We start from the raw sequence: 13160 nt of genomic DNA on the forward strand, positions 1-13160 counted from the left end.
TTCTTCATGGTTTTATTGAACCACATTTGTGGACGAATGTTTGCGGAGACGAAGATAGCGGAGACAAAGGTTTGCGGACGAAAATATGCGCAGACAAAGATTTACTGACGAAGATTTGTGTGGACGAAGAAATGCGTGAACGAAAAATGCGTGGACGAAAAATGCGGACGAAGATTTGCGGACGAAGATTTGCGGACGAAGTTTTGCGGACGAAGATTTGCGGACGAAGTTTTGCCGGGACGAAGATTTGCGTGGACGAAGAAATGCGGACGAAGATTTGCGTAGACGAAGAAATGCGTGGACGAAAAAATGCGGACGAAGATTTGCGGACGAAGATTTGCGGGGACGAAGATTTGCGGACGAAGATATGCGCAGACGAGGATTTGCGTGGACGAAGAAATGCGGACGAAGATTTGCGTAGACGAAGAAATGCGTGGACGAAAAAATGCTTGACGAAGAAATGCGCGTACGAAGAAATGCGGATACGAAAAAATGCGCTACGAATATTTGCGCTTACGAAGAAATGCGAGACGAAGTTATGCGACACGAATAAATGCGCCGACGAAGATTTGCGGACGAAGAAATGCGGACGAGGAATTGCGCGACGAAGAATTGCCATACGAAGATTTGTCCGGTTACGGTGTTTCTCGTGTGGTTCGTATTTCAATTTTGCGGAAAAAAGAAGACGATCCGGGCTATTCGTTACTGCTAAAGGTACTTATGACTTTGAAAATATTTATATGTTTTTTATTGTCATTTTCATCTATTTTTATGTCATTTCCTCACCAAAAACAAGGGTGTAGGTGAGATACCGAAAGCGCCACGAATGTCGCCTTCTTTTGTATCTATCAATAATTAAAAAAAAATCTATTTATTTCTTTTTTGTCCCGGTATGAACACCAACATTGCAATAAAATTGGGAAATTGCAGGGTGAGGTTACCTGAATTGTGAATAGACTGAAATTGAAATGTGAATGCTTATTTGATAGGTAACCTATAGGTAGGTGAGCAAGTGAATACGCGGGTCGCAGAGGATACTAAGGATGACTTGACGTTTGGTGAGCTTGTAGTAGGTACCTACCTTGTGTTATACACAGCAATAAATTCTGCTTATTTTTGATTAAATTTGTCTAACACTTTAAGTGACCATTCCACTTTCACATTACTATTGACTTGAGAATAGATGGCTCAAGTTGATAAGCTAGAGTACTTACCTATGGAACATGATATTCATTTTGCCCTCATCAACTTGGTTTAGAAGCGAACTGTTTCCCTTTATGACCATGTTGGCATTGCTAATTTTCCATGGGTCTTTAGTATTTACTCTGTTCTTGTTGCTCTTTTAGAAAATAAAAACAAAGCATAAGTATGGACAAGGTTTGAAAAGTGCAATTTTTATTTGTTCTTAGGCTGCCTTCGAGACATTGCTCAGAAGAAATCAGCTATATCCTGGCAGTATATGTGTATATAAAGTACCATTGGTAAGTTGGCAGGTTGTAGCCTGTAGGTTGGCAGGTTGTAGGTTATAGGTTTTAGGTTTGGCTACCTTAAAGGAAAAGGGCCACCTTTAACATGGGGATTGAAACTGAGATAGCCATCTTGTAGCCCGTGTCCGAAAACCCTCCAGTCTATCTCATCACGGTCGATTTCGGCTTCCATTCGTAGGTATCGGCAACTTTAAAAGAGGAATGCATCCTTATCCCAGGAATGCGTCCTTACCCTGTAATACAGCCACCCGCGGCGAGGCTTTGGATTTTTACCAATCAGCTCCAATCAGCTCAGCTTAAACCAATCAGCTTATCTGACACAATCCGACGAGTCTGTCTTCTGAATGCTGATTGGCTTGAGTGTGACATCATCGCTATGCCATCATACAGTAGGTGCCGTAGAGAGTATCAACATAGTACCAATATGTTAAATAGTTTTAAATACTTTTTCGCGAATTGTGCACTTCTGGCACCAGTTTTAAAAAGAAAATGAAAAATAATAATCTCAAAATGAAAAACAACGATATCTTCATATTTCACGAAGGTGGCCCTTTTCCTTTAACATTTTTGCTGCTCACTTACCTATCCTGACTTCTCAAAAAGAATTATAAATTGCCAGTAAAAATATAATATAGCATTTCAACCCCTTGTAATGTTCTGCATCACGAATAGGTTATTTGTAAGCAAGCAAGTTATCAATTATTTATATAGCCATATATAACAAAAGTAATATTGTTACTTTTGAATATATGCGCCTGAACCAGGAGCATGGAGTGTGAAAATGAAAATCAAAATGAAAAATAAACGAACTATAGTGTATGTATTTTACTTCAGTATGCTGCCATAAGTTTTTACCTACTTTTATGCCCAGTCTTATGATGCATGGATGGTTTTTAGTGGCAGGGATAATATTTTCTTTTTGAAATTAGATGATGCATGACCGTTCTTAGTGGTAGGGATAAGAACTTCTTTTTTTCTTTTTGATATTAGAGAATTTGAATCATGCCTCTTACAAGTAATTATAAAGCATTGTTCAAACATCTTGTATTGTTGGCTCATAAATAGTAATATAGATTGTCAGTTCTGGATCAATTTGAATGTGCTGACTAGTCACCTCTCACAACAAAGGGCTGTGCAAAGTTTTGTAGTAAAGTTAATTAAGCAAAGTCGCCTTATCATAATCAATTATGATCTCAAAGAAGCTCTAGGCCCTAGAGTAATCTTGATGTGAAAATCTGGAGAAGAATCAGTCTGCCCTACACCCTGTGCTTCCCACTCCCACTCCCAATCTGACCTGTGTGACCGGCCTTTAGTCCAGTCAGCTTGATGTGTGACCTGTGTGACCCCTCCAGTGTGGTCGGCTCCCTGTGACCTCCCATGCGGTCCCACTGTGTGTCGCAGCCAGTCGAGGTCAGCCGCACCAGGCCCTGATCGGCACCGCCCGAGTCGTCACCCCGCCGCAGCGCGGGCCAGCAGCCAGCGGCGGCGGCGCGGGCCATGCTGACGCTGCCTCGCCGTCCGAACCGGCCTCGGATCGCGGTGGGCTCGTCTGCGCGCCTCTCGCAGCTCCACCTGGGCTCGTCGCAGCTGGGCCTGAACGCGCTGCAGTGTGACGCCAGCGACGGCGTCATCTGCGGCCGCGCCGCGCTGCAGCGCCGACTCCGCGGTGAGTTACTCCCTTGGTCCTGCCCCGGCGGTGAGTGACTCCCTGGCCCGGTCCCGGCTGCGGACGGTAGAGTGTTACCCCCGGCCCCGGCCCTGGCCCCCGCGGTGAGTGCCGCCCGGCTCCGAATCATGCCCCGGTCCCGGTGCCAACGTGTTCGACCCCCGTATTACTGTTTGTACCTATATCAGCCAAGGTTCCCTTTGCCCAAAGTGGTCTCAGAGCTCTTGAACTCCTTGCAGTGCTGTACCGTATGTCTCAGCACAGTACCTATGCTTAGTGGACAAAAGGCCAACAGTTATAATATATTATGAACGCGCTGGAAAATGTGGATGAAAAAAAATAATACCGTGTTTTGTTGTCCAACTACGCATTGCTTGGCATGAGGTTGGAGGTTCGGATCTTATCTCGTCACTTAACCGAAAATGTCATTTCTACTCGGGCTACTGAAATTGAGTCAAATATAGGTACATTTGTGATTTTCGGAAGTTAATACGGGGCTGAGGAGTTGGAGTCGCTTTCATCGAAACTTGTCGATTCCGCATCCCTGGCTGTAAACCATTTATAGATAGACTATATGAAATATGAATACTGAATCAGTTAAATTTGCGTTGAGTTTCCTTAAACCTAGGTACGAAATGAGTGATCAGGCAGGCTTTGAAACCGTCGTTCAAAGAGACTGCGATCGTCCCAGTAATGTTTTGCTATAATCGAGAGTCCATTTTAGGGGATGCTGTCACTTTAGTAACTGCTTACAACTGACGCGTGAACCAGTGTGGCCAGATTGCCGATGTTTCAGTAGCTCCTGTTTAGAGGTGGCAAAATGTGGATCCGAGGACCCGGTCCAAAGAACCAGTCTGGACTCATATGGGTCCAGACCGATTCCTGGAAATTTCTGACAGGTCCAACCGGGTCCTACCATAAACTATACATCTTGCACACTACACATTATTGCAAAATATGAAGTGAATGAAATGCATGTTTCTTTGCACACAGTAGCTCATGAGTATTCCCGGTGGGAAATAGGCTGTTTTACATGATGCATTTAATGATAGCTACAAGTAGTTTGTATTAATTGACTTTTGGGGAACGGGTCCAACTGGTTCCGATTCCAACTAATACCGGGTCCGACTGGTTCCAGAAATGTCCAGCCGGGTCTGGTTCCCAAAATTTTCATCTTTTACCACCTCTACTCCTGTTACATTCTTGTTTCGCCTATATTAGATGGCTTATGTAATCTTTCCAAGTGGAGGATGTTCAAAGCCTGCAAAACGTCGCTATGCAACCGTTCCTACATCCCTAATCAACAAACATGTTAACTTATTTGATAGTGTTGCAACGCAGTTGCTGTTATGTTGATACTTGTTGCATTTTCTATTATAGTTGTTAGTTGTTTGCTGCTAATATTAGCTGTTTTGGTGATGGCGTTCGTGGTCTTAGTGATAAGAGCAGGTAATTTTGGAGGAAACGCATGACTCTTCACTTGGCAGGGCTGCGGAGTCGATGGATTTTAGGGTGACTCCGACTCCGACTCCAGCTTCAAAAATCTACTCCGACTCCGACTCCGGACGGTTCTATTAAAATCCATATCATGATATTGAAGTTCATAACGGAAATGTTTTTTTTTTCTTGCCTGAAACCATCCCTTGTGCGTTCCAAGGCTATGCGTTGCAATTATGCATTAAAAATAGCGTGCAGAATTAAGAAGCAGGCTCTGGGGACTTCACTGTCTTCTGCTTCTTTCGCTGAAAACGCTCGTCCAAAACGGCAAAATGGCCTTTTTTCGACAAAATATAATTTCTAGCGCAGTATCGTCAATCAAACAGGTGCTCAACGTCAAATCAAATTGACGTTGAGTCATGCAGCGTTAACTCCGGAGTCGGAGTCGGTAAGATTTTGGCGACTCCGACTCCGACTCCGGGCAGAACTGTCGACTCCGACCGACTCCAACTCCGACTCCGACTCCGCAGCCCTGTCACTTGGAAGTGCTTCTTTTCTGTGCTTGTGAAAACATTAGCAAATGAAGTATACTATTTCTTGAAAGATTCAAATTCTCAATTTGATGTTCTTTTCTTTTAAATTACGTCGCTAATCACAGTTCAGCCATTCTTGGTTCTTATTAAGATCGCAATCCTCAAATTAGTTTCGTTTTATTTTATGATCACCCAGAGCCAGTGTCATCATGTGGTGTTACTCTGAACAAAAAACAATGCTTTCAGTTTTGACTTTATCACTGGAGAGTGTCGCTCAAAGCCTCAAAGAACCCATTGCCCACTGCGGTGCCTCCATGTATTGTTTATTTTACGTCTCGGCGGTACGCCTGACTGTGCGTTTTTGTGTGCTGTGCTGGAGCAGGTCAGAGTCGGAAGCTGAGTCTGCCTGTGATGAGTCGGACCGAGGCGGCCAGTATCGAGATCGGCGGCGGTCTGGCTCAGTTCGGCGGCGCTGCGGCCGACCCCGGCTCGGACGATGATCAGGTGTGTGTCCCTCCGCGGGAGAGGGGGGGGGGGAGCGAGGGCGGTGGCACCGTCTCGGCCCGTGAGTCAATAGTACCAGTGTGTGTGGCTGCTGAGTAGTCACAGCGTCTAGTGTCTCTAGCTACCGATGGCCGCCGCAGTGAGGCTCAGCTTGTAGCGGTGCTGGTTTGTAAAGCGTTCACTCCCGCCGCAGTCTCAGAAAAGTGCTTTCGCGATGGTTTGCTGATTTTTCTTTTTCTTTTTTTGACTCATACGGCAAACCTGGAACACAATTTTTAAAATACAGTAGCAAAACTATTTCACGATCATATTTTACGAGTGATTGAGTGGTGTACAGCCCTTCTAGGATCTAGAAAATCGAGAAGTTAACCACTTTTCTGTCACTGCCCCGCGGCTGTCTCTAGTGTCGTTGTGTTTGTGTGGATGGTGTCGTTTTAGCCAACTTCCCTGTCCCGCGCCTAGTACCGCCCCCGCTGACCCGCTGACTGCCCACTCAGGACGGGCCGGCGCGCTTCACTATTGGCTCACCGCTGCACTTCCGGCGGCGCACGCAGCCGTCCGTCTCCCCCTCCCCCGCCCCCGCCCCCGCCGGCGGCGGTGACAGCCCGCCGGCCGCCGCCGCCGGGGCGGAGGGCGGAACCGCCCCTGCCGCCGAGGGGGCGGAGGGCGGAACGTCGGCGGAAGACGCGGAAGACGGAGCCTCGGCGGAAGACACCGAGTGTGGCGCGACAACGGGAGAGGAGCCAGAGGCAGAAGCGGCCCCCGATACGGATCCCGACCTCAAGAAGCGGGTGTTCGCCGGCAACCTGCCGTTCACCGTACGTACAGCGAGGGCAGTGGTGGGAACGCCACGAGGGATTTGACCGAGCTTATGGGCTGTACTGTTATAGGGCAGTGCAAGGCCGTCGGGCGCTGCACAGGAGCCACACTGTTTTTAGAAGCGTCTTAGAATTGATTAGTTATACGTCGGGTTTTGTATTTCATCTTTGCTCGATTTTATTGTGACATGCCTTCTTTGAATCACATTCGTTAACTTTCTGCCATCGAATTTGTTCATCTTTGTTGTTTTAGTGAGTAAATGACGTCCATTATTCATAAACTGATCTCGTTGCAGGAATAGTCCATGGATTCAGTTAAGGTATGGCCTTTCGTTTCACTCTCAGCACTAACATCTGTGTTGCTTGCAGGCATCCAAGTCAAGACTGTGGGACCTGTTTGAGCAGTTTGGCAAAGTAGCGAACGTGCACATAGTGAAAGCTCCCCACAGTGGAAAATCCAGAGGCTTTGGATTTGTCACCTTCAGGGAGGAGGCTGGTGCCCAAAAGTACGCAGATCTCTCCTATGTATCCGACTTGCCGTCGCCGCGGGGAAGCCCTTTGCATGGTTCTCATGTAAGCCTTTGAGCATGCGAACGCATGAGTGTTACAGTATTTGAGCGTCACTATTACAGATTGTGTTTCGGTTTCTCAGTAATGGCGTGGTCCCTTTAACGGCATGGTTGCATAAGTTTGCCGCTCGTATAAGGGTTTGTGGGACGGCAGTCGGCGGGCGGTGGGCCGCGACTGTGGGCGCTGCGCGTTCGTCCCCTGTCTGTCCTCCGGCCGGTGCCGGCGCGGCGCGCTCTGACCGCCGGCCGCCCGTTGCAGCGCGTTGGCCGCCGACGGCTCGCAGGCGCTGCACCTGCTGCGCCGGCAGATCCGCGTGTCGCCAGCCGAGCCGCGCGCGCCGTCGGCCCGCAGCCGGGCCGGCCGGGGGGCGGCCGCCGGCGGCGCGCGCCGCCCGCCGCCGCCCAGCGGGCCGTGCCTGGTGGACCGGCTGCCGGCCGAGCTGCTGCAGCTGGTGCTCTCCTACCTGCCGCTGCAGCAGCTGCTGGCCGTGCAGCGTGTGTCGCACCGGTGGCAGGACGCGGCGCGCGACCTGCTGCGGCGCCGCCAGCAGCTGGATCTGCGCGCCGAGCCGCTGCTGGCCACCGCCACCACCGGCGACTTCACGCTCGGCCGGCTGACGGACCGCACGCTGAGGTACCTGCTGCGACTGATGCCGGCGCTGAGGGTCCTCCGCACCGGAGGCAACGTCCGCACCTGCTCCTACAAGGCGCTCGACATTGTCGGTGAGTGGCCGCCCCTCGGACGGGCAGGGGCTTGTTGTCAAACTCTGTTGTTCAGAGCAACTGGATCTACTTACTAGCTGTCAGCGCGAAATGGGTGAAAATTTTGCTACTCAGACTTCTTTTGATTCCTACTGTTGATGGCCTTGATGCCGACTCTCATTTCGTTTGATATTTCGCAGCGATCTCCCGAGAATAGCAACCCGGGGATTAATTTTGGGATGACGTTATTGGGAAACGAAAAGTTCTACCGCTCATTTCATTTTACCATTTCTTTCAATCACTTTTTCTATGTTCGCTCCGAAATTCGCTCAGCCCTGTGTAACGTGATCCCCCCCCCCCCCTGCTCCGTCCGTAGCATCTCATTGCAAAAATCTGGTTGAAATCGATTTGGACGGGTTTTGTATCAACGAGGATTCTCTGAAGAAGCTGTGCATATCGTGTCCGTCGCTGGAGGAGGTGAAGCTGCCCAACCACTACCACTTCAGCGAGGCCAGCGTGTGGGTGCTGCTGCGTCACCTACCGCTGCTGCGCACCCTGGAGCTCAACTCGAGTGACCGGGTGACGGGCCGCTGCTTCTCGCTGCTGCCGGCGGCGCTGCGGCGCCTCTCGGTGGCCGGCTGCACGGGACTGCGCGCTGACTCACTGCGCCAGGTGGGCTCCCGCTGCCCGGAGCTGCGCCAGCTGGACGTCTCCTCGCTGCCCGAGGGCGCCGCCGCCGACCTGAGCGCCGCACTGGCCGGCTGCTCGCAGCTGGAGCGGCTCACCGCCCGCCGCATGATGGAGCCGATCGAGCGGCACGTACCGGCGGCCGGTCTGCCGGCGCTGCGCCACCTGGACCTCGGCTCGGCTGTGGGAGTCACCGACAACACACTGCGGCAGCTGGCCGACCTGCTGCCCGGACTGACCACGCTCAACATACAGGGTACGTACTATAGTTACCCGTCTGACCGCGCTCAACATACAGGGTACGTACCCGTCTGACCACGCTCAACATACAGGGTACGTACGTACCCGTCTGACCACGCTCAACATACAGGGTACGTACACGGACCTGACCACGCTCAACATACAGGGTACGTACTACGTACCCTGACCTGACCACGCTCAACATACAGGGTACGTACTACGTACCCTGACCTGACCACGCTCAACATACAGGGTACGTACCCTGACCTGACCACGCTCAACATACAGGGTACGTTCCACATATATCCACCTGACCACGCTCAAAATGCAGGGCATATCCCACATGTACCCACCTGACCACACTGATCAACATACACGGTACGATAGATCTAAACATACGTCTAATATAGTCGAATACAGCTACATGAGCATATTATAAGCTATGTCACATACATCCCACGCTTGCCGTCCTGCTGCTCGGTATAACCGCACTCTGCAATCGGCATATGTTGGGTTTGTCGGTTAGGTACATACATCCTATTCTCGGACCTTTGTTGAATTTGCTGCTGAACTTGTGAATGCTGGAAGGCGCCGATTGCTTGCAGAGCGGCTGTGGTTAAGGGGTTGTGTGTTAATAGTCCCTCAGCTACTGATCGTTGTGTTTAGCTGCATACTTTCAGTCTGTAGGTCATAGGGGAAGCCGGGTTTGGGTGTACCACTTGTTACAAATAAGGTCGACGACGGTCTCAGGTGTAAACAGTACCAGACTTCCGTCACTGACGAGATCTGGCTGTGCGGCAGACTGTCCATCGGTGACCGAGGGTCTTCATGGTCTACAGTAACTGAGGGGTCTGGGACTATGTGTGCGTTAGACTGTCCGTCGGTAACAGACAGGGTCTGTGTTAACAGTAACTAACTGTACCTGTTCCTGCCGCAGACCGTCCGTCGGTGACCGAGGGTCTGGATGTGCAGTAACTGACAGTCCGTGATCGTGCGGCAGACTGTCTGTCTGTCGGTGTAGTATCTGTGTGAACGGTAGTCAGTAACTGATGTCCCTGTTCCTGCGGCAGACTGTCTGTCCGTCGGTAGTGTCTGTGTGTACAGTAGCTGATTCCGTATCCGTGTGGCAGACTGTCCGTCGGTGACCGAGGGTCTGAGTGTGCGGTAACTGACTGTCCGTGTTCGTGCGGCAGACTGTCTGTCTGTCGGTAGTATCTGTGTGTACGGTAGCTGATGTACCTGTTCCCGCTGCAGACTGTCCGTCAGTGACCGAGGACGGCCTGTTCCACCTGCGCCGCTGCAAGCACCTGTTGTCGCTGGATCTGAGCTACCTGCGCTGTGTCACGGACGCCGTGCTTGACCGGCTGCACGGCCTGCCTCTGAAACAGCTGCACTTGGCAGAGGGCTACCAGGGCGCGGCGGGCTTCACCGACCAGGGCGTCACACGGTCAGTAATACCCACCGACCGGGGCGTCACACGGTCAGTAATACCCACCGACCGGGGCGTCACACGGTCAGTTCCTGTGGGGAAGGGCCAACCGTTCACTTTTGCATAGTGTATTGCTTCGCTAAAATAATTTGTCGTAGATCCATCTGAGGTCAATGCTGATGTTGTGTGTGAGATATTTACCGGTCTGGTGATCCAGGTGTTATACTAACCTGGATGTTTAATGGGCCTTTCATCAGCGTGTGATATGACAAAGTGGGATTTGTACCCAGCAACTGAATTAGTGTGCAACGAACAGTTGGACTTAGACAGGTTTCTGGTAGGTGGGTACAGCTGGTGGTGACCAGTGTCTGAACTCGGTGACCTACGACAGGCTTTTGGTGACCAATTTCTGAACTCAGTTACCTACGACAGGCTTTTGGTGACCAGTGTCTGACCTCTGGTGACCTCTGGCAGACTGGTGGTGACCAGTGTCTGACCTCTGGTGACCTCTGGCAGACTGGTGGTGACCAGTGTCTGACCTCTGGTGACCTCTGGCAGACTGGTGGTGACCAGTGTCTGACCTCTGGTGACCTCTGGCAGACTGGTGGTGACCAGTGTCTGACCTCTGGTGACCTCTGGCAGACTGGTGGTGACCAGTGTCTGACCTCTGGTGACCTCTGGCAGACTGGTGGTGGCCAGTGTCTGACCTCTGGTGACCTCTGACAGACTGGTGGTGACCAGTGTCTGACCTCTAGTTGATGACCTCTGACAGACTGGTGGTGGCCAGTGGCTGACCTCTAGTTGATGACCTCTGACAGACTGGTGGTGGCCTGCCAGTCGCTGACGCTGCTCGACATCAGCTGCGTGGAGGACCTGTCGCCCGATCTGGTGGACCTCCTGTTTGAACAGCTGCCCGTCGCACGGGACGTTACGCTCTACGTGGGAGGTGAGACAAGTAGGGAGTCACACAAAAAATCAGCGCAGTGCTTTCGCATTTAATCCTTAAGTAGAGACCGCCGCTCTCACGACTCACGCAATGGGTCGTATTCAGAACACTGACTTGCTCTCTCATCCAGTGTGGGGTGTGAACGCACGCTACGCACTGCGGTCCCCTGCTGACCGGCGACTCTAGCCTCTGCGCGGGCCGCAACTGACCACCCCCCCCCCGTACCCTCCAGGTACTAATCTGGAGGAACTGCCGCCGCGGCTGCCGGGCCCGCTGACCCTGCGGGACGTCAACACAGTGCCGCCGCACATGCGCGGCATCATTGACGAGCTGCATCTCTTCGGGCCGGACGACTTCGACGAGTACGACTTTGATTACGACTATGACGGCATTGACGATATCGACCAGGACGACTTTGACGACTTCCACGAGTACTACTACGACTACGGCTATGACGACTTTGATATGGACGAAGATGGCCATCTGATGTGAGTGCTCCGCGCCCGGGCGGCGCGCCGGTCGCCGGCCTACCGTCTGTCCATCGAGGGCCGATGGTTGGCTTAGTTGTCTCTACTGCCCTCCACCTCGTTCTCTAATGTACTCTCAATATATTGTTCTTGAATGATGTTGCCTGTTGCACTTAAATGTTTGTTTTTATTTTGTTTTTGTTTTCGTTTATAGGCGTTAATTTTCACTTGCTCTGTTGTTTTCAGCATTCTCTGATGGTTTGCGGCGAGGTGAAGGTGGTGACCGGTCAAGTATTTGGCGTGTGGGCTGGGACAATAGACGGGAAGGCTCCGTCCTGAGGCCACCAGCCGGCCGGCCAGGCCTGGCAGAACGTCCGTGCCGAAGAGTGCCGTCTCTGGACACCAGCCGGCCGAGTCGTGACGTCCGTGTTACAGTGTCGTCTCTTATGGCCCCACGGTGGCTCGCGCGCGGTCCGTCCGGGCGGGACAAACACCCGGGCCTCAGCGCCCTCTGGTCGGCAGAGGAGCGGGCGCGTGGCAGCTCTGAACCAGTGAGGGACCGACGGCAACCGGACCGTGAACGAATCTGACCAGTGGGCTGCGCTTGATGCCCTCTCCCATCACGCGACCAGTGCGACCTCAGTGTGCCGGCGCCTCCGAGGCCCGGTGCGCCGTCCCCGATCTCGTCATCGGCACGCGGCCGGCGCGGCGGTCTCGTGCTTTCTTCACGCGCTAGTCGGGTATGTGTGCTGCGGCCCGAAGCGGCGGGCCGTGTGGGATGTGTGGTGTGGTTGAACTGGACTGCCTGCACGCCCGCTGCTAGAGTGCTGTCTATTAGACTATATCGCGCTACCGCCGCGGTAGTGGAGCCTGTGTGACCCTTTGCGCGGAAATCAAGATTCAGCCGTTGTTTTGAGGAGTTTGTTGTTAGTTTCGGCTCTAGAAGCAGTGTCTGAGCCCAAATAAAATAAAGACAAGCTGTGTTGCTTAGAGTTTGTATTAGACGCGACAATCTTTGAATGTTGCATGAGAAGAAATGAATCGGCCGCGGAAGCCTTGCAGAGGCCGATAAAGCTACTTCCTCCATGCTGTTCATGGTTATATACAAATGCTGCACCAGTTGATTTCGCTGCCAAAGTGTCCATGGCAACCTGAGCCTGAGAGAAAAAGAAATACACGAGATTTAAAAAAAAAAATTGACCCTTAAGTGGTTTATGACTTATATGCTTATACTTAAACTAATATGCTAGCATATAAGTTTTACTTTCTTGTATTTTGCGTCCGATAGTGTCGTATTATCCAAGACTGATAAATGAGCCAAATGAGTCCCACTCGTGTATGGTGCTAGCGAACACGCCGGCAATGTGACCACGAGAGCCGCGACGGCGACGACGTTTATATACTTAGCTTCAAATTCAGATTCAGATTGCAGATTCATATTCGATGGAAAAAATGATAAAAACGGACCCCTTAGAATCTCACCAAATTTACACCAGCCACTTGGCATGACCTGGTCATCACAGAATAAAATTATCTAAGCTCGGCAAGCCCTGGGGGCTGAGATATTAGGGGTCAAAGTTCAAGGTCATTGAGGGCGGACCCCTCAGAATTACCTCAAAATTTGCACACAGATGCAAATTGATATGCTGAGCACGATGGGCATAAAATCTAAGCC

General features: G+C 51.3%; 1 protein-coding gene across 3 annotated transcripts; it reads left to right on the plus strand.

The window, feature by feature from the left end:
* Nucleotides 1–626: 626 nt before the first annotated feature.
* On the plus strand, nt 627–12470 carry LOC122369615. 3 transcript variants are annotated; one of them, XM_043344485.1, is made up of 11 exons: nt 627–714; nt 2889–3153; nt 5506–5627; nt 6125–6445; nt 6815–6951; nt 7274–7737; nt 8093–8659; nt 9898–10090; nt 10891–11018; nt 11251–11506; nt 11732–12470. In XM_043344485.1, the coding sequence occupies exons 2-11, from the start codon at nt 2985–2987 to the stop codon at nt 11739–11741; spliced, it is 2367 nt and encodes a 788-aa protein (XP_043200420.1). In that variant the 5' UTR covers nt 627–714; nt 2889–2984; the 3' UTR covers nt 11742–12470. The 3 variants fall into 3 exon arrangements, with proteins under 3 accessions (XP_043200420.1, XP_043200421.1, XP_043200422.1); XM_043344486.1 differs by lacking the exon at nt 627–714 and adding an exon at nt 1401–1481; XM_043344487.1 differs by lacking the exon at nt 627–714 and adding an exon at nt 9445–9465 and having other exon boundaries at nt 2804–3153; nt 9919–10090.
* Nucleotides 12471–13160: the final 690 nt, after the last annotated feature.

Source organism: Amphibalanus amphitrite, unplaced genomic scaffold, assembly GCF_019059575.1.
Source record: "Amphibalanus amphitrite isolate SeventyFive unplaced genomic scaffold, NRLGWU_Aamphi_draft 001055F_arrow, whole genome shotgun sequence".
Classification (NCBI taxonomy): domain Eukaryota; kingdom Metazoa; phylum Arthropoda; class Thecostraca; order Balanomorpha; family Balanidae; genus Amphibalanus; species Amphibalanus amphitrite.